A 24,771-nucleotide genomic window follows, 5' to 3' on the forward strand; every position below is an offset into this window, starting at 1 on the left:
ACCCCTTTAAGTGGTGATATCTCCAGCTTCTCTTCTTAGAGGGGATGAAGAAATACTAGTTTTGGGAAGAGGAATGAAGCAGGTGCTGGTAATCTGATGGACCACTATTCCATCCTTGTGCTGTGTGGGATCCGGGATGTCTCTTTATCTGTCATTGTTTGTGGACTGTCTGATGACGCTGTCTCTCTCCCTCTCGCAGGTGTCAGGCACGCTCCAGTCAGGTTCAGCTTAGACGCCTGTAAAGTCATTATGGCTCAGTTGGACGTATCCTTCTCATATTGCGAAAATACTTTGATTTGTGAACTTCTCCCAATGCCCGAGGGCCCTCTCAGCCATTACCCTGAATCACAGACGCTTTTACTTCCAGCAAATTGCGCACAGCTTTTCATTACGGCCAAGTATTTGCAGGGTTTCGCCTCCGGGATCGTTCATCTGAGCTGAAACCCATAAAACCTTCTCTATTTCAGCCCATAGGCGGATGCAGCGGCATTTAATGGTGATTATCCATTATTCTGTGGGGGCGACCTATACCCTGGCGCTGTACTCATAGTAAAGTAACCGCAGTGCCCGCATTCTATCACACACATAAATATAGTAATGTTATTTAAAGGGGTACTCTGGTGGAAAACTATTTTTTTTTTTAATCAACTGGTGCCGCAAAGTTAAACATCTTTAAAAATCTTAACCCTTCCAGTACTTACCAGCTGCTGTATACTCCACAGGAAGTTGAGTAGTTCTTTCCAGTCTGACACCTCTGTCCATATCAGGAACTGTCCGGAGCAGGAGAGGTTTGCTATGGGGATTTGCTTGTACTCCGGACAGTTCCTGACAGGGACAGAAGTGTCAGCAGAGAGCACTGTGGACAGACTGGAAAGAACTACACAACTTGTGGAGCATACAGCAGCTAATAAGTACTGGAAGGATTAAGATTTTTTTAAATAGAAGTAATTTAAAAATCTGTTTAACTTTCTGGCACCAGCTGATTGAAAAGAAAATAGTTTTCCAGCGGAGTACCCCTTTAAGACATGAGTACATCAGAGCGTCAGTGTGCCATAGGGCCAACCATAGGTTCACAGGGGGTATCGCACAATACCCTGAAAGGGGTATTCCATTGCCCGAGCGTTCGGAACGTTTTGTTCCGAATGCTTGGAGCAGGCAGCAGGGGTCGTGACGTCACGGCCGCGCCCCTCATGATGTGACGCCCCCTCAATGCAAGTCTATGGGAGGGGGCGTGGCATCCGCCACGCCCCCTCCCATAGACTTGCATTGAGGGGGTGTGGTGTGACATCACAAGGGCCGTGACGTCACGACCCCCGCAGCCTGTACCCAGCGTTCGAAGCTAAATTTTCCGAACACTGGGGCAGTGGAGCGCCCCTTTAAAGCTCTGTCAGGTATCAATTTCTCTGAATTTTTTAAGATATTCTTGGTAACATTTATAGGCAGCGGTGATTTCTTCTTTACACAGCTGAGGGTTTGTTACAATGTATCAGTCTAGGAGTTATGCCCAGAAGCAGTACAGAAAGTCTCCTCTATACTAGACTCAGGGCTGATGTCTCTTACCCAAATGGATACATTGTAACAAAGAGTCAGCTGTGTGAGCAGGACCAGGATACAATGTGTCATATTCTCCATCATTCTACCGTATAGTAAGTGTTGGAGGAGGATGTAGAGGCCCCATACAAGAAGAGTACATGGGACCCCTACACCCCAAATTTCATCCCAGAGCTCCCCCATAAGTCGCCCTATCACTCCACCAGTGTCTGTGTCCCCCTCCTCTATGGGGCCCTGGGGGCAACTGCTGGGGTTGCACATATGACTTGTCAGTCCCCAGTACAGAGTTTCCAAACCAGGGAGCCTCCAAAGGTCAAAGGTTGTCCAGGCATGCTGGGATTTGTAGTTTTGCAACAGCTGGAGGTACCTTGGTTGGGAAACACTGCCATAGTAAGTGCTGTAAACTCTACATCTCTGCGTCACATCACTGCAAGGGAGAGCGAATCAGCCTGAGAAGTGCAGAATTGGGATTTCAGCTCTGGATGTGACCGGGGATCAGGGGGGATTGTTCTTTATATTCTGGATATTGTTGTTCGCCTTAACTCCCAATACAGGTCAGCGCATCCGGGACACTCAACGTGATCGAGTTCTACAATCTATGGCAGAGACTCATTTCTTACCAGGTAATAAAATCTATCTATCTCATATCTATCTATCTCTATCTATCTATCTCATATCTATCTATCTATCTCATATCTATCTATCTCATATCTATCTATCTCATATCTATCTATCTATCTCATATCTATCTATCTCATATCTATCTATCTCATATCTATCTATCTCATATCTATCTATCTCATATCTATCTATCTCATATCTATCTATCTCATATCTATCTATCTCATATCTATCTATCTCATATCTATCTATCTCATATCTATCTATCTCATATCTATCTATGTATCTATTTATCTATCTCATATCTCTCTCTCTCATATCTATCTCTCTCATATCTATCTATCTCATATCTATCTATCTATCTATCTATCTATCTATCTATCTCATATCTCTCTCTCTCATATCTATCTATCTCATATCTATCTCATATCTATCTATTTCATATCTATCTATGTATCTATCTATCTATCTATCTATCTATCTATCTCATATCTATCTATCTATCTATCTCATATCTATCTCACATCTATCTATCTATCTATCTATCTCTCTCATATCTATCTATCTTACATCTATCTATCTATCTATCTATCTATCTCATATCTATCTATCTCACATCTATCTATCTATCTCATATCTATCTATCTCATATCTATCTCATATCTATCTATCTATCTATCTATCTATCTATCTATCTCATATCTATCTCATATCTATCTATCTCATATCTATCTATCTGTCTATCTCATATCTATCTATCTCATATCTATCTATCTATCTATCTCATATCTATCTATCTCATATCTATCTATCTCATATCTATCTATCTCATATCTATCTATCTATCTATCTATCTATCTATCTCATATCTATCTATCTATCTATCTATCTATCTATCTATCTATCTCATATCTATCTATCTATCTATCTCATATCTATCTATCTATCTCATATCTATCTATCTATCTATCTATCTATCTCATATCTATCTATCTATCTATCTATCTATCTATCTCATATCTATCTATCTATCTCATATCTATCTATCTATCTCATATCTATCTATCTATCTATCTATCTCATATCTATCTATCTATCTATCTCATATCTATCTATCTATCTATCTCACATCTATCTATCTATCTCATATCTATCTATCTATCTATCTATCTATCTATCTATCTCATATCTATCTATCTATCTCATATCTATCTATCTCATATCTATCTATCTCATATCTATCTATCTATCTATCTATCTCATATCTATCTATCTATCTATCTATCTATCTCATATCTATCTATCTATCTATCTATCTCATATCTATCTATCTCATATCTATCTATCTATCTCATATCTATCTATCTCATATCTATCTATCTATCTCATATCTATCTCATATCTATCTATCTCATATCTATCTATCTATCTCATATCTATCTCATATCTATCTATCTCATATCTATCTATCTATCTATCTCATATCTATCTATCTATCTCATATCTATCTATCTATCTCACATCTCTCCGCTGTTCTCAGCTCACGCTGTATATTAGTGCAGATATAGTATCACTGGACTGATATAACATTATTACGTAACAGATAGGCCCTGACACATTGTAGCGGAGAAGCGGCGCCCGGTGTGATCCGTGTAATTGCTCTCGCCGGCCGGCGCTCTCTCGGGCAGGATTTACCCTTGTATTACACAGAACCATTGAAAGGTCAATTCCCGCTAATCTTCCCGGGCGCATTAGATGATGTTCCGTTCTCTCCGGCTGAAATTGAGATTTATGTGCGCGGCGCCGACTCAAACATTCGGAAATTTATTTATTTTTCGCCACGGAGAGAAATGTAACCTTGTAATCTCATTGTTTCCATAGGAGATTTTCCAGAGGATAGACGTTGATAAATCGGGATATTTGGAGCTGAACGACCTGCAGACCGCGGTGCAAGAGAAAGGTAACGCCGCAGAGATCTGACCTTCACCGCACCAAGGTCAGGGAGACGCCTCCTCTCTGCTGCATCTGGAATGGGGTAGCAGAGCTGAGATTGTCACCGTCCTGAGTGCAGTGTGATGTCAGAGGTTACCTGCAGTCCTATGTAAAAATAAAGGGTTGTAGAATTTTTTGTATAGGGCTGATGCAGCAAAGCTGAACACCTGTATGTGTATTGTGATTATATGTAAGATCATGTGACATCCTATGTAAGTTTGTCGTTAAAGGGGTACTCCGCTGGAAAACATTTGTTTTTTAAATCAACTGGCGGCAGAAAGTTCAACAGATTTATAAATTACTTTTATTAAAAAAAATCTTAATCCTTCCAGTACTTATCAGCTACTGTATGCTCCAGAGGAAGTTGTGTAGTTCTTTCCAGTCTGACCACAGTGCTCTCTGCTGACACCTCTGTCCATGTCAGGAACTGTCCAGAGTAGGAGCAAATCCCCATAGCGAACCTCCCCTGCTCTGGACAGTTCCTGACATGAACAGAGGTGTCAGCAGAGAGCGCTGTGGTCATACTGGAAAGAACTACACAACTTCCTGAGGAGCATACAGCAGCTGATAAGTACTGGAAGGATGAAGATTTTTAAATAGTAATCATTTACAAATCTATTTACCTTTCTGGCACCAGTTGATTAAAAAAAATAATAATAATTCACCGTTACCCCTTTAAAAATCCTGATTCCGCAGAAAGAATAGACATGTCTGTTCTTTTTGAGGATAACGCTTGAAAATGCATTGCCGTCTATAAGACGCATTTCCTAGTGGTCCTTACGCCTAAAACTGCAGATAACATCCAGCTTGGGCTAAATTACAAACCCAGCTCTGTGCATCTGTATCTACAGGCTGTATACAGGAGTATATACTGTGTATAAGGGATGACTCCGCTCATCATCATCAGTCAGCTCTATACATCTGTATCTACAGGCTGTATACAGGAGTATATACTGTGTAGAAGGGATGACTCCGCCCATCATCATCAGTCAGCTCTATACATCTGTATCTACAGGCTGTATACAGGAGTATATACTGTGTATAAGGGATGACTCCGCTCATCATCATCAGTCAGCTCTGTGTATCTGTATCTACAGGCTGTATACAGGAGTATATACTGTGTATAAGGGATGACTCCACCCATCATCATCAGTCAGCTCTGTACATCTGTATCTACAGGCTGTATACAGGAGTATATACTGTGTATAAGGGATGACTCCACCCATCATCATCAGTCAGCTCTGTACATCTGTATCTACAGGCTGTATACAGGAGTATATACTGTGTATAAGGGATGACTCCGCTCATCATCATCATCAGTCAGCTCTGTACATCTGTATCTACAGGCTGTATACAGGAGTATATACTGTGTATAAGGGATGACTCCGCTCATCATCATCAGTCAGCTCTGTGCATCTGTATCTACAGGCTGTATACAGGAGTATATACTGTGTAGAAGGGATGACTCCGCTCATCATCAGTCAGCTCTGTACATCTGTATCTACAGGCTGTATACAGGAGTATATACTGTGTAGAAGGGATGACTGCGCTCATCATCATCAGTCAGCTCTGTACATCTGTATCTACAGGCTGTATACAGGAGTATATACTGTGTATAAGGGATGACTCCGCTCATCATCATCAGTCAGCTCTGTACATCTGTATCTACAGGCTGTATACAGGAGTATATACTGTGTAGAAGGGATGACTCCGCTCATCATCATCAGTCAGCTCTGTACATCTGTATCTACAGGCTGTATACAGGAGTATATACTGTGTATAAGGGATGACTCCGCTCATCATCATCAGTCAGCTCTGTACATCTGTATCTACAGGCTGTATACAGGAGTATATACTGTGTATAAGGGATGACTCCGCCCATCATCATCAGTCAGCTCTGTGCATCTGTATCTACAGGCTGTATACAGGAGTATATACTGTGTATAAGGGATGACTCCGCTCATCATCATCAGTCAGCTCTGTACATCTGTATCTACAGGCTGTATACAGGAGTATATACTGTGTATAAGGGATGACTCCGCCCATCATCATCAGTCAGCTCTGTACATCTGTATCTACAGGCTGTATACAGGAGTATATACTGTGTAGAAGGGATGACTCCGCTCATCATCATCAGTCAGCTCTGTACATCTGTATCTACAGGCTGTATACAGGAGTATATACTGTGTAGAAGGGATGACTCCGCCCATCATCATCAGTCAGCTCTGTACATCTGTATCTACAGGCTGTATACAGGAGTATATACTGTGTAGAAGGGATGACTCCGCTCATCATCAGTCAGCTCTGTACATCTGTATCTACAGGCTGTATACAGGAGTATATACTGTGTAGAAGGGATGACTCCGCTCATCATCATCAGTCAGCTCTGTACATCTGTATCTACAGGCTGTATACAGGAGTATATACTGTGTATAAGGGATGACTCCGCTCATCATCATCAGTCAGCTCTGTACATCTGTATCTACAGGCTGTATACAGGAGTATATACTGTGTATAAGGGATGACTCCGCCCATCATCATCAGTCAGCTCTGTACATCTGTATCTACAGGCTGTATACAGGAGTATATACTGTGTATAAGGGATGACTCCGCCCATCATCATCAGTCAGCTCTGTACATCTGTATCTACAGGCTGTATACAGGAGTATATACTGTGTATAAGGGATGACTCCGCCCATCATCATCAGTCAGCTCTGTACATCTGTATCTACAGGCTGTATACAGGAGTATATACTGTGTATAAGGGATGACTCCGCTCATCATCATCAGTCAGCTCTGTACATCTGTATCTACAGGCTGTATACAGGAGTATATACTGTGTATAAGGGATGACTCCGCCCATCATCATCAGTCAGCTCTATACATCTGTATCTACAGGCTGTATACAGGAGTATATACTGTGTATAAGGGATGACTCCGCTCATCATCATCAGTCAGCTCTGTACATCTGTATCTACAGGCTGTATACAGGAGTATATACTGTGTAGAAGGGATGACTCCGCTCATCATCATCAGTCAGCTCTGTACATCTGTATCTACAGGCTGTATACAGGAGTATATACTGTGTATAAGGGATGACTCCGCTCATCATCATCAGTCAGCTCTGTACATCTGTATCTACAGGCTGTATACAGGAGTATATACTGTGTATAAGGGATGACTCCGCCCATCATCATCAGTCAGCTCTGTACATCTGTATCTACAGGCTGTATACAGGAGTATATACTGTGTATAAGGGATGACTCCGCTCATCATCATCAGTCAGCTCTGTGCATCTGTATCTACAGGCTGTATACAGGAGTATATACTGTGTATAAGGGATGACTCCGCCCATCATCATCAGTCAGCTCTGTACATCTGTATCTACAGGCTGTATACAGGAGTATATACTGTGTATAAGGGATGACTCCGCTCATCATCATCAGTCAGCTCTGTACATCTGTATCTACAGGCTGTATACAGGAGTATATACTGTGTATAAGGGATGACTCCGCCCATCATCATCAGTCAGCTCTGTGCATCTGTATCTACAGGCTGTATACAGGAGTATATACTGTGTATAAGGGATGACTCCGCCCATCATCATCAGTCAGCTCTGTACATCTGTATCTACAGGCTGTATACAGGAGTATATACTGTGTATAAGGGATGACTCCGCCCATCATCATCAGTCAGCTCTGTGCATCTGTATCTACAGGCTGTATACAGGAGTATATACTGTGTAGAAGGGATGACTCCGCTCATCATCATCAGTCAGCTCTGTACATCTGTATCTACAGGCTGTATACAGGAGTATATACTGTGTATAAGGGATGACTCCGCCCATCATCATCAGTCAGCTCTGTGCATCTGTATCTACAGGCTGTATACAGGAGTATATACTGTGTATAAGGGATGACTCCGCTCATCATCATCATCAGTCAGCTCTGTACATCTGTATCTACAGGCTGTATACAGGAGTATATACTGTGTAGAAGGGATGACTCCGCCCATCATCATCAGTCAACTCTGTACATCTGTATCTACAGGCTGTATACAGGAGTATATACTGTGTATAAGGGATGACTCCGCCCATCATCATCAGTCAGCTCTGTGCATCTGTATCTACAGGCTGTATACAGGAGTATATACTGTGTAGAAGGGATGACTCCGCTCATCATCATCAGTCAGCTCTGTACATCTGTATCTACAGGCTGTATACAGGAGTATATACTGTGTATAAGGGATGACTCCGCTCATCATCATCAGTCAGCTCTGTACATCTGTATCTACAGGCTGTATACAGGAGTATATACTGTGTAGAAGGGATGACTCCGCCCATCATCATCAGTCAGCTCTGTACATCTGTATCTACAGGCTGTATACAGGAGTATATACTGTGTAGAAGGGATGACTCCGCTCATCATCATCAGTCAGCTCTGTGCATCTGTATCTACAGGCTGTATACAGGAGTATATACTGTGTAGAAGGGATGACTCCGCCCATCATCATCAGTCAGCTCTGTACATCTGTATCTACAGGCTGTATACAGGAGTATATACTGTGTATAAGGGATGACTCCGCCCATCATCATCAGTCAGCTCTATACATCTGTATCTACAGGCTGTATACAGGAGTATATACTGTGTATAAGGGATGACCCCGCCCATCATCATCAGTCAGCTCTATACATCTGTATCTACAGGCTGTATACAGGAGTATATACTGTGTATAAGGGATGACTCCGCTCATCATCATCAGTCAGCTCTGTACATCTGTATCTACAGGCTGTATACAGGAGTATATACTGTGTATAAGGGATGACTCCGCCCATCATCATCAGTCAGCTCTGTACATCTGTATCTACAGGCTGTATACAGGAGTATATACTGTGTATAAGGGATGACTCCGCCCATCATCATCAGTCAGCTCTGTACATCTGTATCTACAGGCTGTATACAGGAGTATATACTGTGTATAAGGGATGACTCCGCTCATCATCATCAGTCAGCTCTGTACATCTGTATCTACAGGCTGTATACAGGAGTATATACTGTGTAGAAGGGATGACTCCGCTCATCATCATCAGTCAGCTCTGTACATCTGTATCTACAGGCTGTATACAGGAATATATACTGTGTATAAGGGATGACTCCGCCCATCATCATCAGTCAGCTCTGTACATCTGTATCTACAGGCTGTATACAGGAGTATATACTGTGTAGAAGGGATGACTCCGCCCATCATCATCAGTCAGCTCTGTACATCTGTATCTACAGGCTGTATACAGGAGTATATACTGTGTATAAGGGATGACTCCGCTCATCATCATCAGTCAGCTCTATACATCTGTATCTACAGGCTGTATACAGGAGTATATACTGTGTAGAAGGGATGACTCCGCTCATCATCATCAGTCAGCTCTGTACATCTGTATCTACAGGCTGTATACAGGAGTATATACTGTGTAGAAGGGATGACTCCGCCCATCATCATCAGTCAGCTCTGTACATCTGTATCTACAGGCTGTATACAGGAGTATATACTGTGTAGAAGGGATGACTCCGCTCATCATCATCAGTCAGCTCTGTGTATCTGTATCTACAGGCTGTATACAGGAGTATATACTGTGTAGAAGGGATGACTCCGCTCATCATCATCAGTCAGCTCTGTACATCTGTATCTACAGGCTGTATACAGGAGTATATACTGTGTATAAGGGATGACTCCGCTCATCATCATCAGTCAGCTCTATACATCTGTATCTACAGGCTGTATACAGGAATATATACTGTGTATAAGGGATGACTCCGCCCATCATCATCAGTCAGCTCTGTACATCTGTATCTACAGGCTGTATACAGGAGTATATACTGTGTATAAGGGATGACTCCGCCCATCATCATCAGTCAGCTCTGCTGCATCATCCAGATAAGAGATAAAGTGACAGGTGTGAACACGGTTCTAGTAATAATATAATAATTTATCTTTTCTCTCTTGTCGTTTTCCCTCCATTTAATTGGCTGAAGGAATCACATTGAGCCGTCAGTTCTACAGCCTAATGGCGCTGCGATACGGCAACTCCTCTCTGAAAATCAATTTCGAGAATTTCGTCTGCCTCATGCTGAGGATGGAGATCAATGGAGGTACGTCACAGCGCCGAATGTCCGAGGCACCGCGGCAGGAAAAATATCATGACTCGTATACATACATATATATATATATATATATATATATATATGTGTATGTGTGTACATATATATATATATATATATATATATATATATTAGTTAGGAGTACCGATGATTTTGCTTTATATATATATATATATATATATATATATCTGTAAAAGAGTATATGTGTATATATGTATACATTTTTATATATATATATATATATATATATATATATATATATCTATATAAGTTACCAGTTTGTGCCATGCAGCTCCCACTGAGGCCATCACCTAACTGTCCTGGGCTCCTGCAAGGCATGTCCACCTGGTACTACAATGCTGCGGCCTTTGCTGCTGTAGAATTAGGATCTCTTGATCCTTAATTGGCCCCTCTCATTAAAACTAATTTTTTCTATTGCAATCCATATGGTAAATAAAAAATCTTTCTAATGTACTTTGTTTTTAAAAAAATTAAAGGGGTATTCCAGGAAAAAACTTTTTTTTAAAATATATATATATATCAACTGGCTCCAGAAAGTTAAACAGATTTGTATATTACTTCTATTAAAAAATCTTAAAGGGGTACTCCGGTGAAAAGCTTTTTTCTTTTAAATCAACTGGTGCCAGAAAGTTAAACAGATTTGTAAATTACTTCTATTAAAAAATCTTAATCCTTCCTGTACCTATTAGCCGCTGAATACTACAGAGGAAATTCTTTTCTTTTTGGAATGCTCTCTGATGACATCACGAGCACAGTTCTCTCTGCTGCCGTTATTATAATAATTATAATGCTTTATTTATTGTTGTCCTTAGTGGGATTTGAACCCAAGTCCCCAGCGCTACAAGGCAGCAGTGCTAACCACTGAGCCACCATGCTGCCCTTAGCATACATCTGCTATGCATGGTTGCTAAAATGGACAGAGATGTCAGCAGAGAGCACTGTGCTCGTGATGTCATCAGTGTTCCAAAAAGAAAGGAATTTCCTCTGTAGTATTCAGCAGCTAATAAGTACTGGAAGGATTATGATTTTTTAATAAAAGTAATTTACAAATATGTTTAACTTTCTGCCACCAGTTGATTTAAAAGAAAAAAGGTCGGGAACTGCACAGAGTAGGAGAAGTTTGCTATGGTGATTTGCTTCTAAATTGGGCGGTTCCCAAGACACGTGTCATCAGAGAGCACTTAGACAGAAAAGAACAACTCAACTTCAGAAGCTCATAAGTACTGAAAGGATTAAGATTTTTTTTAATAGAATTCATTTACAAATCTGTTTATCTTTCTGAAGCCGGGAGCTCGTGACATCATAGCCCTGCCCCCTCACCATGTCATGCCCCTCCCCCTCAATGCAAGTCTATGGGAGGGGGCGTGACAGCATGAGCTCCCGGCACCGCCTCCAGCTTTCTGAACAGTTTATTCCAAATGCTGAGCCACGGAGTTCCCCTTTAAGAACTGAGTCATCACTAACGGCGGCCATATTGGTTGTCATCCAGAAAGCTGAACTGTTTCAAGATCCCTTTTGATTTGTTTTAATATTTTAGGTACAAATGATTAATTAACCCTATGTATGTTCTCCTTAAAGACACGGCAGCCGAATTAACTCTCTTCCCAGTGTCCAGTTCTAGGTCTGTGCCCTCAGTATGACGGACAGTCTGGTCTTTGCTGAAGCCAAAGGGGTCAACCGTGAGCGATGACCCAATGGGAATTTGCTCCAAGGCCTGCATGGTTCTGCAGGCCGGCACCGGAGGGCTCATAGAGGGGGGCAAGGAGTCAGTGGGGAGTCTGGTACTTCCTGTTGTCTGCAGTTCTTTATGGTAATGGCCGCTGTGCTCCTCCTCCCTCTAGCAGCTCCTCCAAGGCTCCACCGGACAAGGTCAATGCCACCGGCTTCACCAACCTCATCTGGTCCCGGTTTAACCCGTCCCTTCCCCATATTATACCATCGCTACCGCCAGGCAGCGGTACAGGTAGGACGTGGGGAAGGGACGTGCATGGTACAAGTTGGTGCATGCTACATATGGGCAATGGGTGGGCTGGCATGAGGCTGGCAGGGGGGGTAAGTGGCCAGTGGCTGTATACTGATGCAGCAGAGCTGTATACGCTGAATTGCTTTATAGGACTATGTCAACTCTGCATCACTAAAGCCTAAAGAGTTATATAAATAAGTAAATATATGTAATCTTTATATGTATGCATGCATGTGCCAATTTATATTCACATTTAAAGGGGTACTCCAGTAAAAAAATAAAAATAAAAAAAAAATAAAAATTTTTTTTTTACACCCTGGGGGTTTCCCGGTTGGTAAACACTATACAGTAAATGTTAAGCTCAAACAATGTATTTTAATGCTCAAAATATACTTTTTTTGGAAGCAAAATTATTCCGTAAAAACATTTTTACCAAATCAACTGGCTACAGAAGGTTAAGCAGATTTGTAAATTATATATATATATATATATAGGTGCAAAACTAATAGATTTTGAGCTCTGGCGCTTACGGAATCTTTCAGCTTTGTGAATGACTTCTATTAAAAAAATCTTAATCCTTCCAGTACTTATCAGCAGCTGAAGTTGAGTTGTTCTTTTCTGTCTGACCACAGTGCTCTCTGCTGACACCTCTGTCTGTCTCAGGAACTGTCCAGAGCAGGAGCAAATCCCCACAGCAAACCTCTCCTGCTCTGGAGACAGTTCCTGACATGGACAGAGGTGTCAGCAGAGAGCACTGTGGTCAGACAGAAGAGAACAACTCAACTTCGGCAGCTGATAAGTACTGGAAGGATTATGATTTTTTTCTTTTTTTCTTTATAGAAGTAATTGACAAATCTGTTTAACTTTCTGGAGTGAGTTGATATGAAAAAAAAAAAAAAATGTTTTTCACTGCGGTACCCCTTTAAATGAATATTTTCCCATACATATGCATGTGCAAATTTACCAATGATACATTTAAAGGGGCACTAACCAGAAAATACAAGAAGTGAACGTTTTCCCACCGCAAAACTTGTATACCGTGACTGAAATGTTGTTACACATTTTTATTACAATTCAGGTGAATTGTCTGTAAATGGATTTATATATATATATATATATATATATATATATGTATATATTTTATATATATGTATATATATATATATATATATATATATATATATTGCCTTCTTGTATTCGGACTGAGTGCCCCTTTAAGGGTTTATCGAAATGCAGCAGATTTTGGTGCAGTAATTTCGTCCGCTATCCGATTGATATAAATGGGGCTACGGAAATCTATGACCATAGATGTGAATAGGACCGAAATTTCCGCAACAAGTCTGCTACATGTGAATCCGCCCTTATTCCAATAGGAAACGTACCGCTATATTACTGGGCAGTGATGACATCATTGGGGCGGACATATTGCATGTATACTGAGCCATGCTCATCACTCCCTATGGTATTGTTTGCCAACCGGGGTGCCTCCAGCTGTTGAAAAACTACAACTCCCAGCATGCCGGTATATTACTTGACAGTGATGACATCATTGGGGCGGACAAATTGCATGTATACTGAGTCATGCTCATCACTCCCTATGGTATTGTTTGCCAACCGGAGTGCCTCCAGCTGTTTCAAAACCACAACTCCCAGCATGCCCGGACAGCCTTCGGCTGTCCGGGCATGCTGGGAGTTGTAGTTTTGCAACAGCTGGAGGCACCCTGGTTGGGAAGCACTGCTCTATGATTTGGCTGTTGAATATTATAATAATTTGCTTTGCGGTTATTATAACAAATGCTAAGATGGAACATTTTGGAACATTTGCATAAATCTCCCAGCCCCTCTGTTTTTTTTTTTTTTGGGGGGGGGGGGGGTTATTGTGATTTTTTTTTTTTTTTTACCAGGGATTTATCTCATATCTTGTTCCAAGTGGTTGGATATTAGGTTATAAGGTTGAGCAATGTATCCAGGACCACCCTTTATAGGGGGGCTGAGAGAATAATGCAAACCTGAGCTGTCGATAGGAACAAAGGCGGAGACTCTCTGCATTGAGGAATTGTATTATTTTCTCATATGAAGTTTTCTGTCTCTTGTTTCCAGAGGTCTTTCAGAACTTAAGTAAAGATGGAAAAGGAATCTATTTAAATGAAGCGGAGGTAAGATGACTAAACTAATGTCCTCATCCCCCAAGGCTTCTAATCGTGACCGCTTCCATTATAAGAACATAACTAATTCACTACTGAATATTACTACTATAATACTGCTCCTATATACAAGAATACCACTACTATAATACTGCTCCTATATACAAGAATATAACTACTATAATACTGCTCCTATATACAAGAATATAACTACTATAATACTGCTCCTATATACAAGAATATAACTACTATTATACTGATCCTATATACAAGAATATAACTACTATAATACTGCTCCTATATACAAGAATATAACTACTATAATACTGCTCCTATATACAAGAATATAACTACTATAATACTGCTCCTATATACAAGAATATAACTACTATAATACTGCTCCTATATACAAGAATATAACTACTATAATACTGCCTCCTATATACAAGAATATAACTACTATAATACTGCTCCTATATACAAGAATATAACTACTATAATACTGCTCCTTTATACAAGAATATAACTACTATAATACTGCTCCTATATACAAGAATATAACTACTATAATACTGCTCCTATATACAAGAATATAACTACTATAATTCTGCTCCTATATACAAGAATATAACTACTATAATACTGCTCCTATATACACACGAATATAACTACTATAATACTGCTCCTATATACAAGAATATAACTACTATAATACTGCCTCCATATACACACGAATATAACTACTATAATACTGCTCCTATATACAAGAATATAACTACTATAATACTGCCTCCTATATACCAGAATATAACTACTATAATACTGCTCCTATATACAAGAATATAACTACTATTATACTGCTCCTATATACAAGAATATAATTACTATAATACTGCTCCTATATACAAGAATATAACTACTATTATACTGCTCCTATATACAAGAATATAACTACTATAATACTGCTCCTATATACACGAATATAACTACTATAATACTGCTCCTATATACAAGAATATAACTACTATAATACTGCTCCTATATACAAGAATATAACTACTATAATACTGCTCCTATATACAAGAATATAACTACTATAATACTGCCTCCTATATACAAGAATATGACTACTATAATACTGCTCCTATATACACGAATATAGTTATCCTGTACATTCTGTTGGATTTACAGCATATTCTATTAGTGTCACTCGGTGACCGACAATATTCACAATTTAGTCAGTGACTAAAGCAATGTTACAATCTGTAGACATGATTACGTTCCTAACGTTCGCTTTCTTCTTCTTTGCAGTGGATGATGCTGACTCTCTACGCCTGAGGACACCAAAAAAACATTTTTTTAAAGGATATTTGCAGTGATTTTAAGCAACCCATTTTTTTTATTCATGGCGATTTTTTTCAAAATTTAATATTTTTTATTGAACAATCAAGATCAACTTTTTCTCCACTGATAAAGTCCAAAGACATTTCGGACATTTCGTGCCTTATTTGTACTGAATATTTATTTTTCATATATATATTTTTTCTACAATTGTTATTTATTAATATCATTAGTTTGTTAATGGATCTGTCACTTGAGGACTCCCAGCCAATGGAAAGGTAAGGATGTTCTCTAACATATTTACACATTATTTTGATACTTTATTGCAGTGTTTCCCAACCAGGGTGCCTCCAGCTGTTGCAGAACTACAACTCCCAGCATGCTCGGACAGCCGTTGGCTGTCCGGGCATGCTGGGAGATGCAGTTTTGCAACAGCTGGAGGCACACTGGTTGGGAAAGACTGCTCTGAGCATTGCTGTTGGTCTCCCATCCACTGCCCAGACCATGATACCTGCTGCTTAGCATGCTGGGAGTTGTAGTTTTACAACAGCTGGAGGCCCCCTGGTTGGTTTTTAAAGCAGTATTTTCCAACCAGGGTGGCTCTCAGCTGTTGCAAAACCACAACTCCCAGCATGCCCAGACATGCTGGGAGTTGTAGTTTTGCAACAGTTGGAGACACACTGGTTTTGATACACTGCTCTGCGTATTATTGGTCTCCCATCCACTGCCCAGACCATGATACCTGCTGCTTTGCATGCTGGGAGTTGTAGTTTTGCCACAGCTGGAGTCACTCTGGTTGGGAAACACTGCTCTGAGCATTGCTATTGGTCTCCCATTCACAGCCCAGACCATGATACCTGCTGCTCAGCATGCTGGGAGTTGTAGTTTTGCAACAGTTGGAGGCAACCTGGTTGGGATACACTGCTCTGCGTATTATTGGTCTCCCATCCACTGCCCAGACCATGATAGCTGCTGCTTAGCATTCTGGGAGTTGTAGTTTTGCAACAGCTGGAGGCACACTGGTTGGAAAATACCACTTTGAGCATTATTGGTCTCCCATCCACTGCCCAGACCATGACACTGTTGTTTAGCATGCTGGGAGTTGTAGTTTTCCAACATCTGGGTTGGTTAACACTATACAGTAAATGTTAAGCTCAAACAATGTATTTTCTTGCTCAAAATATACTTGTTTTGGAAGCAAAATTAGTCCGTGAAGTGTTTTAGCATTTTTTATTAATTTAATAGTTTTTTTTTATATATATATGTTTAAGCATTTTTTGAGCACATTATTGGAGCTTTTTGTGTTATTTTATGTTTTGTTTTATGGACATTTTTATGCAAATCAGGTCTTTGCAATTTTTGAGTATTTTTTTTCCGATTGTAGCCAGCAGAAAGCACTATATACACTATGAATGAAATTCTAACTTAAAGAGGTACTCCGGTGGGGGAAAAAAATGTTTTCAAATCAACTGGTGCCAGAAAGTTAACGGGGTACTCCGGTGGAAAACTTTAGTTTTTTTTAAATCAGCTGCTGTATGTTCCACAGGAAGTTCTTTTCTTTTTTAATTTACTTTCTGTCTGACCACAGTGCTCTCTGCTGACACCTCTGTCCATGTCAGGAACTGTCCAGAGCAGGATAGATTTGCTATGGGGATTTGCTCCTACTCCGGACAGTTCCTGACATGGACAGAGGTGTCAGCAGAGAGCACTGTGGTCAGACAGAAAAGAAATCCAAAAAGAAAAAAAATTCCTCTGTAGTATACAGCAGCTGTTAAGTACTGCAAGTATTAAGAATTTTAATAGAAGTAATTTACAAATCTGTTTAACTTTCTGGCACCAGTTGATTTGAAAAATAAAAATAAAAATTAAAAAGTTTTCCACCGAAGTACCCCTTTAAACAGATTTGTAAATTCTAATTAAAAACATAATAATTTCCGTACTTATCAGCTGCTGTATGCTCCATAGGAAGTTGTGTAGTTCTTTCCAGTCTGACCCCAGTGCCCTCTACTGACACCTCTGTCCATGTCAGGAACTGTCCAGTGCAGGAGAGGTTTGCTATGGGGATTTTCTTCTTATCTGGACAGTTCCTGACATGGACAGAGGTGTCAGCAGAGAGAACTGGGGTCAGTCTGGAAAGAACAACACAACGTCCTGTGGAGCATACAGCAGCTGATAAGTACTGGAAGGATTAAGATTTTTAAATAGAATTAATTTACAAATCTGGTTTAACTTTCTGGCACCAGTTGTTTTCATAAGACTTGTTTTTTACTTGTTTCCACTGGAGTTCCCCTTTAATATAGGGGGGGGGGGGGTCTACTCTTCTTTTTTTTAGGGTCTCAACCACTTGCTCAGAGTAGGGAACGGTTACAAAGAGCGTCTCTGGCTCTGGAGGACCCGTCCTGTCTTGCATTATACAGATGACTTATTTATCTGACTGGATAATGTGTAATTCTTCACCTCTCCTGTGGTGGCGCTGCAGGAAAAAAACAGCACCACACCGGTTTTCAGGTTGGGTGTGGTATTACATCTCAGCTCCATTCACTTTCAGCGGGTTACCTACGAATAGAAAACCAGAGCTGATTTCTTCCAAAAACAGCGCCACCCCTGTCCTCAGTTTGTGTGTGGTATTGCTGCTCAGTTCTATTGAAGTGAATGGAGACAAGTTGTACTACCACACACAACCTGAGGACAGGAGTGGCGCTGTTTTTGAAAGAAAGCAGCTGTGTTCTGCTAATCCCAGTGAACCCCCTTAAGTACTTAGACTTGAAGCGTCCAGAAATGTGATTGAGCCGTAATAGACTGCGGAGCCTTCACAGAACGTGCGTGGGCTGCCTCCGTTTAGCGAGCCGCGCGCCGCACTTTCCATTTCATCCTACAATTAGCCTGATGCCGCTTCAGCTAATAACATCTGACTTGTTTATTGTTAATCAGCGCGGCGGCGGCGGCGACATCGTCGTGTTTTCTAACAACAAATCCTTTCAGCCTCTACCTGGGTGGAATTAACACAATAGCCGCGGACCTGGCGGAGGTTGTCGCGGCGATAACATCCTGGTTATTATAGTCTTGTATCTGGGTTATTACGGGGGAAGGGCGGAGAGGAGCGCAGTTCATCATTCCGCTAATGTCAGGGCGCAGATCATTGTGGAGGGAACCAGAGGGCGCAATTCCATTTACATTGAAGCTTCATTAACTGTGTGTTACGCGTAATGAGGAGCGACAGCGGGAGAGGGGGGGTGGGGATGGTCGCATGGGGGGCTACAGTGTCATATATAAGTAATTAGGGGAGACACAGCTGTGACGGCACAGATACCGGGGGTACAGGATGATGATACTTGGGGTACAGGATAATAACACTTGGGGTACAGGATAATAACACTTGGGGTACAGGATAATAACACTTGGGGTACAGGATGATAACACTTGGGGTACAGGATGATAACACTTGGGGTACAGGATGATAACACTTGGGGTTCAGGATGATAACACTTGGGGTGCAGGATGATAACACTTGGGGTTCAGGATGATAACACTTGGGGTGCAGGATAACACTTGGGGTACAGGATGATAATACTTGGGGTACAGGATAATAACACTTGGGGTACAGGATGATAACACTTGGGGTACAGGATGATAACACTTGGGGTACAGGATGATAACACTTGGGGTACAGGATGATAACACTTGGGGTACAGGATGATAACACTTGGGGTACAGAATGATGACTCTTGGGGTACAGGATGATGACACTTGGGGTACAGGATAATGACACTTGGGGTACAGGATGATAACACTTGGGGTACAGAATGATGACTCTTGGGGTACAGAATGATGACTCTTGGGGTACAGGATGATAACACTTGGGGTACAGGATGATGACTCTTGGGGTACAGGATGATAACACTTGGGGTACAGGATGATAACACTTGGGGTACAGGATGATAACCCTTGGGGTACAGAATGATGACTCTTGGGGTACAGGATGATAACACTTGGGGTACAGGATGATAACACTTGGGGTACAGGATGATAACACTTGGGGTACAGGATGATAACCCTTGGGGTACAGAATGATGACTCTTGGGGTACAGGATGATAACACTTGGGGTACAGGATGATAACACTTGGGGTACAGGATGATGACTCTTGGGGTACAGGATAGTGGTGTTAATCCAGGATTAGAAAAACAGAGCTAATTTTTCAGGATTTGTGTGTTATTACAGCTCAGTTACATTGAAGTAAAGGAAGCAAAGTTGTAATACCGCACACAACCTAATTACAACAGTGGCGCTCTTTTTTTCTATTCCTTGATTACCCCTTTAAGTGAATCTAGAGTTCTCCTATTAACTCTTTGTGTTCCCTGTACAGGAGCAGCGGACTCCACGTAGACGTAGAGGTGGAGAATGACGCCTCGACACGCCGGAGATTTCTACAGCAGAATCACGATAGAAACAAAGTAGCCAATTATCCATTTGTACATGAAAAATTGGTTCCCATAGTCCGGCGCTCCCCCCTAGTCTGACACGTCGCTGCCTGATAATCTGGAATGACAGCAGAGAAGAGAACCCCGCAGGAGCTGTGACTACAGAGACACTGCTGGTCGGTGTCGCTGCCTCCATGGAGCCGTTTATATTGTCTTAATATATGTTTATATTGTCTTAATATATGTTTATATTGTCTTAATATATGTTTATATTGTCTTAATATGTTTATATTGTCTTAATATATGTTTATATTGTCTTAATATGTTTATATTGTCTTAATATATGTTTATATTGTCTTAATATATGTTTATATTGTCTTAATATATGTTTATATTGTCTTAATATGTTTATATTGTCTTAATATATGTTTATATTGTCTTAATATATGTTTATATTGTCTTAATATATGTTTATATTGTCTTAATATGTTTATGTTGTCTTAATATATGTTTATATTGTCTTAATATATGTTTATATTGTCTTAATATGTTTATATTGTGTTAAAATGTTTATATTGTCATTCCTTTATGTTATTTATTTAAATTATTCATTATTTATTCTGAATGTTTTCTATGTATTTTATATTCACTCTTGTTTTTATATTATTCTGTTGTAAAAAAAAAAAGATGATGATTATTAAGATTTCTAGTAATAAATATATATTTTTTTAAATAAAAATTAATGTTTTCTGTACAGTACTGCAGGTCCTTATCGCTCAACATTCTTCTGTTCTGTGCGATATAACGTTATCTCCATTCTCTTCTTTATAGTGTGAATCAGTGTTTCCCAACCAGTGTGTCTCCAGCTGTTGCAAAACTACAACTTCCACATTGCTAAGCAGCAGGTATCATGGTCTGGGCAGCGGATGGGAGACCTACAGACATGCTCAGAGCAGTGTTTACCAACCAGGGTGGCTCCGGCTGTGGCAAAACTACAATTTCCTACATGCCCAGACAGCCTTCATCCGGTCATGCTCGGGGTTGTAGCTTTGCACAAGGTGGAGGTACCCTGGTTGGGAAACACTGCTCTGAGCATTGTTGTGGGTCTCCCATCCACTGCCCAGACCCTGATACCTACTGCTTAGCAATGTGGAAGTTGTAGTTTTGTAACAGCTGGAGGCACCCTGGTTGGGAAACACTGCTCTGAGCATTGCTGTGGGTCTCCCATCTGTTGCGCAGACCATGATACCTGTTGCTTAGCAATGTGGAAGTTGTAGTTTTGCAACAGCTGGAGGCACAATGGTTGGGAAACACTGCTCTGAGCATTGTTGTTGGTCTCCCATCCATTGCCCAGACCCTGCAACCTGCTGCTTAGCATGCTGCGAGTCGTAGTTTTGCAACAGCTGGAGGCACCCCGGTTGGGGAATCACTGCCATACACACAACCAGGAGGGCTCTGCATGCACTTGTGCCCTACTAGTGGCCAAGGGTATGAACTTCAACAAGTAGCATCCTATGTAAACCACAGCCTTTGGGCGGTCAGGAGGGGGTTAAAACTGCATCAACAGCGTCACCTTTAGTGTCGCTGAAAATTTCACGACCGCAACGTGTGAACGCAAAGCAACTAAGGACGCGCGCCAGTGAATGGCACCGTTAAGTACGAACATTCCAATACCAAGGTGCCGCCTCCAGCTGTTGCAAAACTACAACTCCCAGCATGCCCGGACAGCCAACGGCTGTCCGGGCATGCTGGGAGTTGTAGTTTCGGCAACAGCTGGAGACACACTGCTTTGAATGCGATCGACATGATTCCGTCTCGACCCCTCCCTTCATTCCAGGCAGGGAGGGGGTTAATGATACGACCGTAAGAAAGGTAATGGAGCCTGAAGGAGCCCGCAGAGTCTCCGAGAGCATCTCGGTTTGAAGTGCACCTCCGACTCCGCGCTTTGGTTTCCATTGTGCAATGGTGAAGGAGCAGTAACACTACTGCAGGATGGCGCCGCTTCTCTCCCTTTGCCGATGCCAATTACCGTTTGTTCCTTTTTGGTCATGACAAGAATGGATCAATTATTTAGAAAATAGAAGGAAATGTAAAAGAAAATAAAATAAAGGCGGAGATCCCCTTTATGGTGTATATTAAAAAGCTTCATACGGGGGGGGGGGGGGGGGGACTGCTTTATGCTACGCACAGCAGGGGGGACATCTAATGGATTCCAGCATCACAATCCGATCCCCATTCAATTGAACTATTCATGTGTAGAAGATAGGGAAGCTCAGTAGCGCAAGTACAAGTGGCTTCCATGGGCTCATCCCATAATCCTTCACTCCGGAAGCAACAAGCGCGAGACCCCGCCACAGCTCATATATTTAACTATTTACTCATCTTTTATTACATTCCAATCACAACCAGAGCAGCATTCGAAAGTCTATAGACTCCCTATTATCCTGGTAAGACAATAATATATATATATATATATATATATATATATATATATGTATATATATATATATATTTAGTGCACATATAGGAGCCTGGATAGACATTAGCACAGGCAAGTGTTAGTAGCTGAGTAAAGCAGCTAAGAACTGAACGCAGCTTTGAATGTGATTGGAGAAGAACACAAAATGCAAATTATACGCACATTTTTGCATCCGTATTATGGACGCCGGTCCTGGCCTGACCGCGGGTGTGATGACTCGAACTGACAGTGTGTTAATATTTTGCTATCATGCAGCCGGATATATGATCAAAGAAATGAGTGCGGGGAGGGGATAGGGAGGACTGTGCAGCTGTTACTGTATGACCACACAGTTGTCTATATGATCATAGAGATGAGTGCGGGGAGGGGATAGGGAGGACTGTACAGCTGTAACTGTATGACCACACAGTTGTCTATATGATCATAGAGATGAGTGCGGGGATGGGATAGAGAGGACTGTGCAGCTGTAACTGTATGACCACACAGTTCTCTATGATCATAGAGAGGAGTGCGGGGACGGGATAGAGAGGACTGTGCAGGTGTAACTGTATGACCACACAGTTCTCTATGATCATAGAGAGGAGTGCAGGGAGGGGATAGAGAGGACTGTGCAGCTGTAACTGTATGACCACACAGTTCTCTAAGATTATAGAGAGGAGTGCAGGGAGGGGATAGAGAGGACTGTACAGCTGTAACTGTATGACCACACGGTGCTCTCTATGATCATAGAGAGGAGTGCAGGGAGGGGATAGAGAGGACTGTACAGCTGTAACTGTATGACCACACAGTTCTCTCTATGATCATAGAGATGAGTGCTGGGAGGGGATAGAGAGGACTGTGCAGCTGTAACTGTATGACCACACAGTTCTCTCTATGATCATAGAGAGGAGTGCAGGGAGGGGATAGAGAGGACTGTACAGCTGTAACTGTATGACCACACAGTTCTCTCTATGATCATAGAGATGAGTGCTGGGAGGGGATAGAGAGGACTGTGCAGCTGTAACTGTATGGCCACACAGTTCTCTCTAGGTGGTAGTCGTAGCAGACCACTTTAGGTAGGTAGTAGAAGTAATAGTAACAACACCTTTTAGGAAGTATTAGCAGTAGTAGCAGCAGCTCCCTTTAGGTAATAGTAGTAGCAGACCCTTTTATGTAGAAGTAACAGCCCCCCCCCCCCCCCTAGGTGGCAGTAGTAGTAGCAGACCATTTTAGGTAGAAGTTGAAGTTACAGCCCCCTTAGGTGGTGGTAGTAGTAGTAGCAGCCCACTTTAGGTAGGTAGTAGTAGTAATAACAGCAACACCTTTTAGGAAGTACTAGTAGTAGTAGCAGCAGCAGCCCCCTTTAGGCAGTAGTAGTAGCAGACACTTTTAGGCAGAAGTAACAGCCCTCTTTAGGTAGCATTGATAGCATCCTCTCTTACGTAATAGTAGTAGTAATAGCCCCCTTTAGGCAGTAGTAGCAGCAGAAGCAACAGTATCTATCATACACACACACACATCATACATACATCATACATGCACACATGATTTGTACATACATACATCACACACACATCATTCATATATATATATATATATATATATATATATATATGCACACACATCTATCATGCATACACACATCATACATACATCATACATAAATCCATCTAGCTTACACACATCTATCATACATACACACATCATAAATACATACAAACATCATACATACATAATACACAAACACATACATCATACATACACACATCACATCATATATATACACACATCATGCATACATCTATCAAGCTTTGAAACACATCTATCATACATACATACATCATACATACTCACACGTCATACATACATACATCATACATATACACATCATACACACAATTCAAACACACTTAATACATACACACACAGATCATACACGCATCATTCATACATCGTACATGCACACATCATACATAAACACATCATTCATTCACACACACATCGTACATGCAGCATTCATACACACATTATACAGTACATACACACTTCATTCATACACACACATCATACACAGACCACACATAAACACATACATACATCTGCCC

General features: G+C 41.1%; 1 protein-coding gene across 1 annotated transcript in view; it reads left to right on the forward strand.

Annotated features, from left to right (window-relative positions):
* LOC130363137 (calpain-14-like) overlaps positions 1–20,407 on the forward strand; it is a 54,403-nt gene extending 33,996 nt beyond the window's left edge. The window contains exons 17-23 of the mRNA XM_056568537.1: positions 200–264; positions 2,106–2,174; positions 4,054–4,132; positions 10,194–10,310; positions 14,404–14,459; positions 15,759–16,066; positions 20,154–20,407. Coding sequence (XP_056424512.1) covers positions 200–264; positions 2,106–2,174; positions 4,054–4,132; positions 10,194–10,310; positions 14,404–14,459; positions 15,759–15,785 — 413 coding nt within the window. The 3' untranslated portion in view covers positions 15,786–16,066; positions 20,154–20,407. The remainder of the gene's footprint in view (positions 1–199; positions 265–2,105; positions 2,175–4,053; positions 4,133–10,193; positions 10,311–14,403; positions 14,460–15,758; positions 16,067–20,153) is intronic.
* Positions 20,408–24,771: the final 4,364 nt, after the last annotated feature.

The sequence above is a fragment of the Hyla sarda genome, chromosome 3 (assembly GCF_029499605.1).
Source record: "Hyla sarda isolate aHylSar1 chromosome 3, aHylSar1.hap1, whole genome shotgun sequence".
Lineage (NCBI taxonomy): Eukaryota > Metazoa > Chordata > Amphibia > Anura > Hylidae > Hyla > Hyla sarda.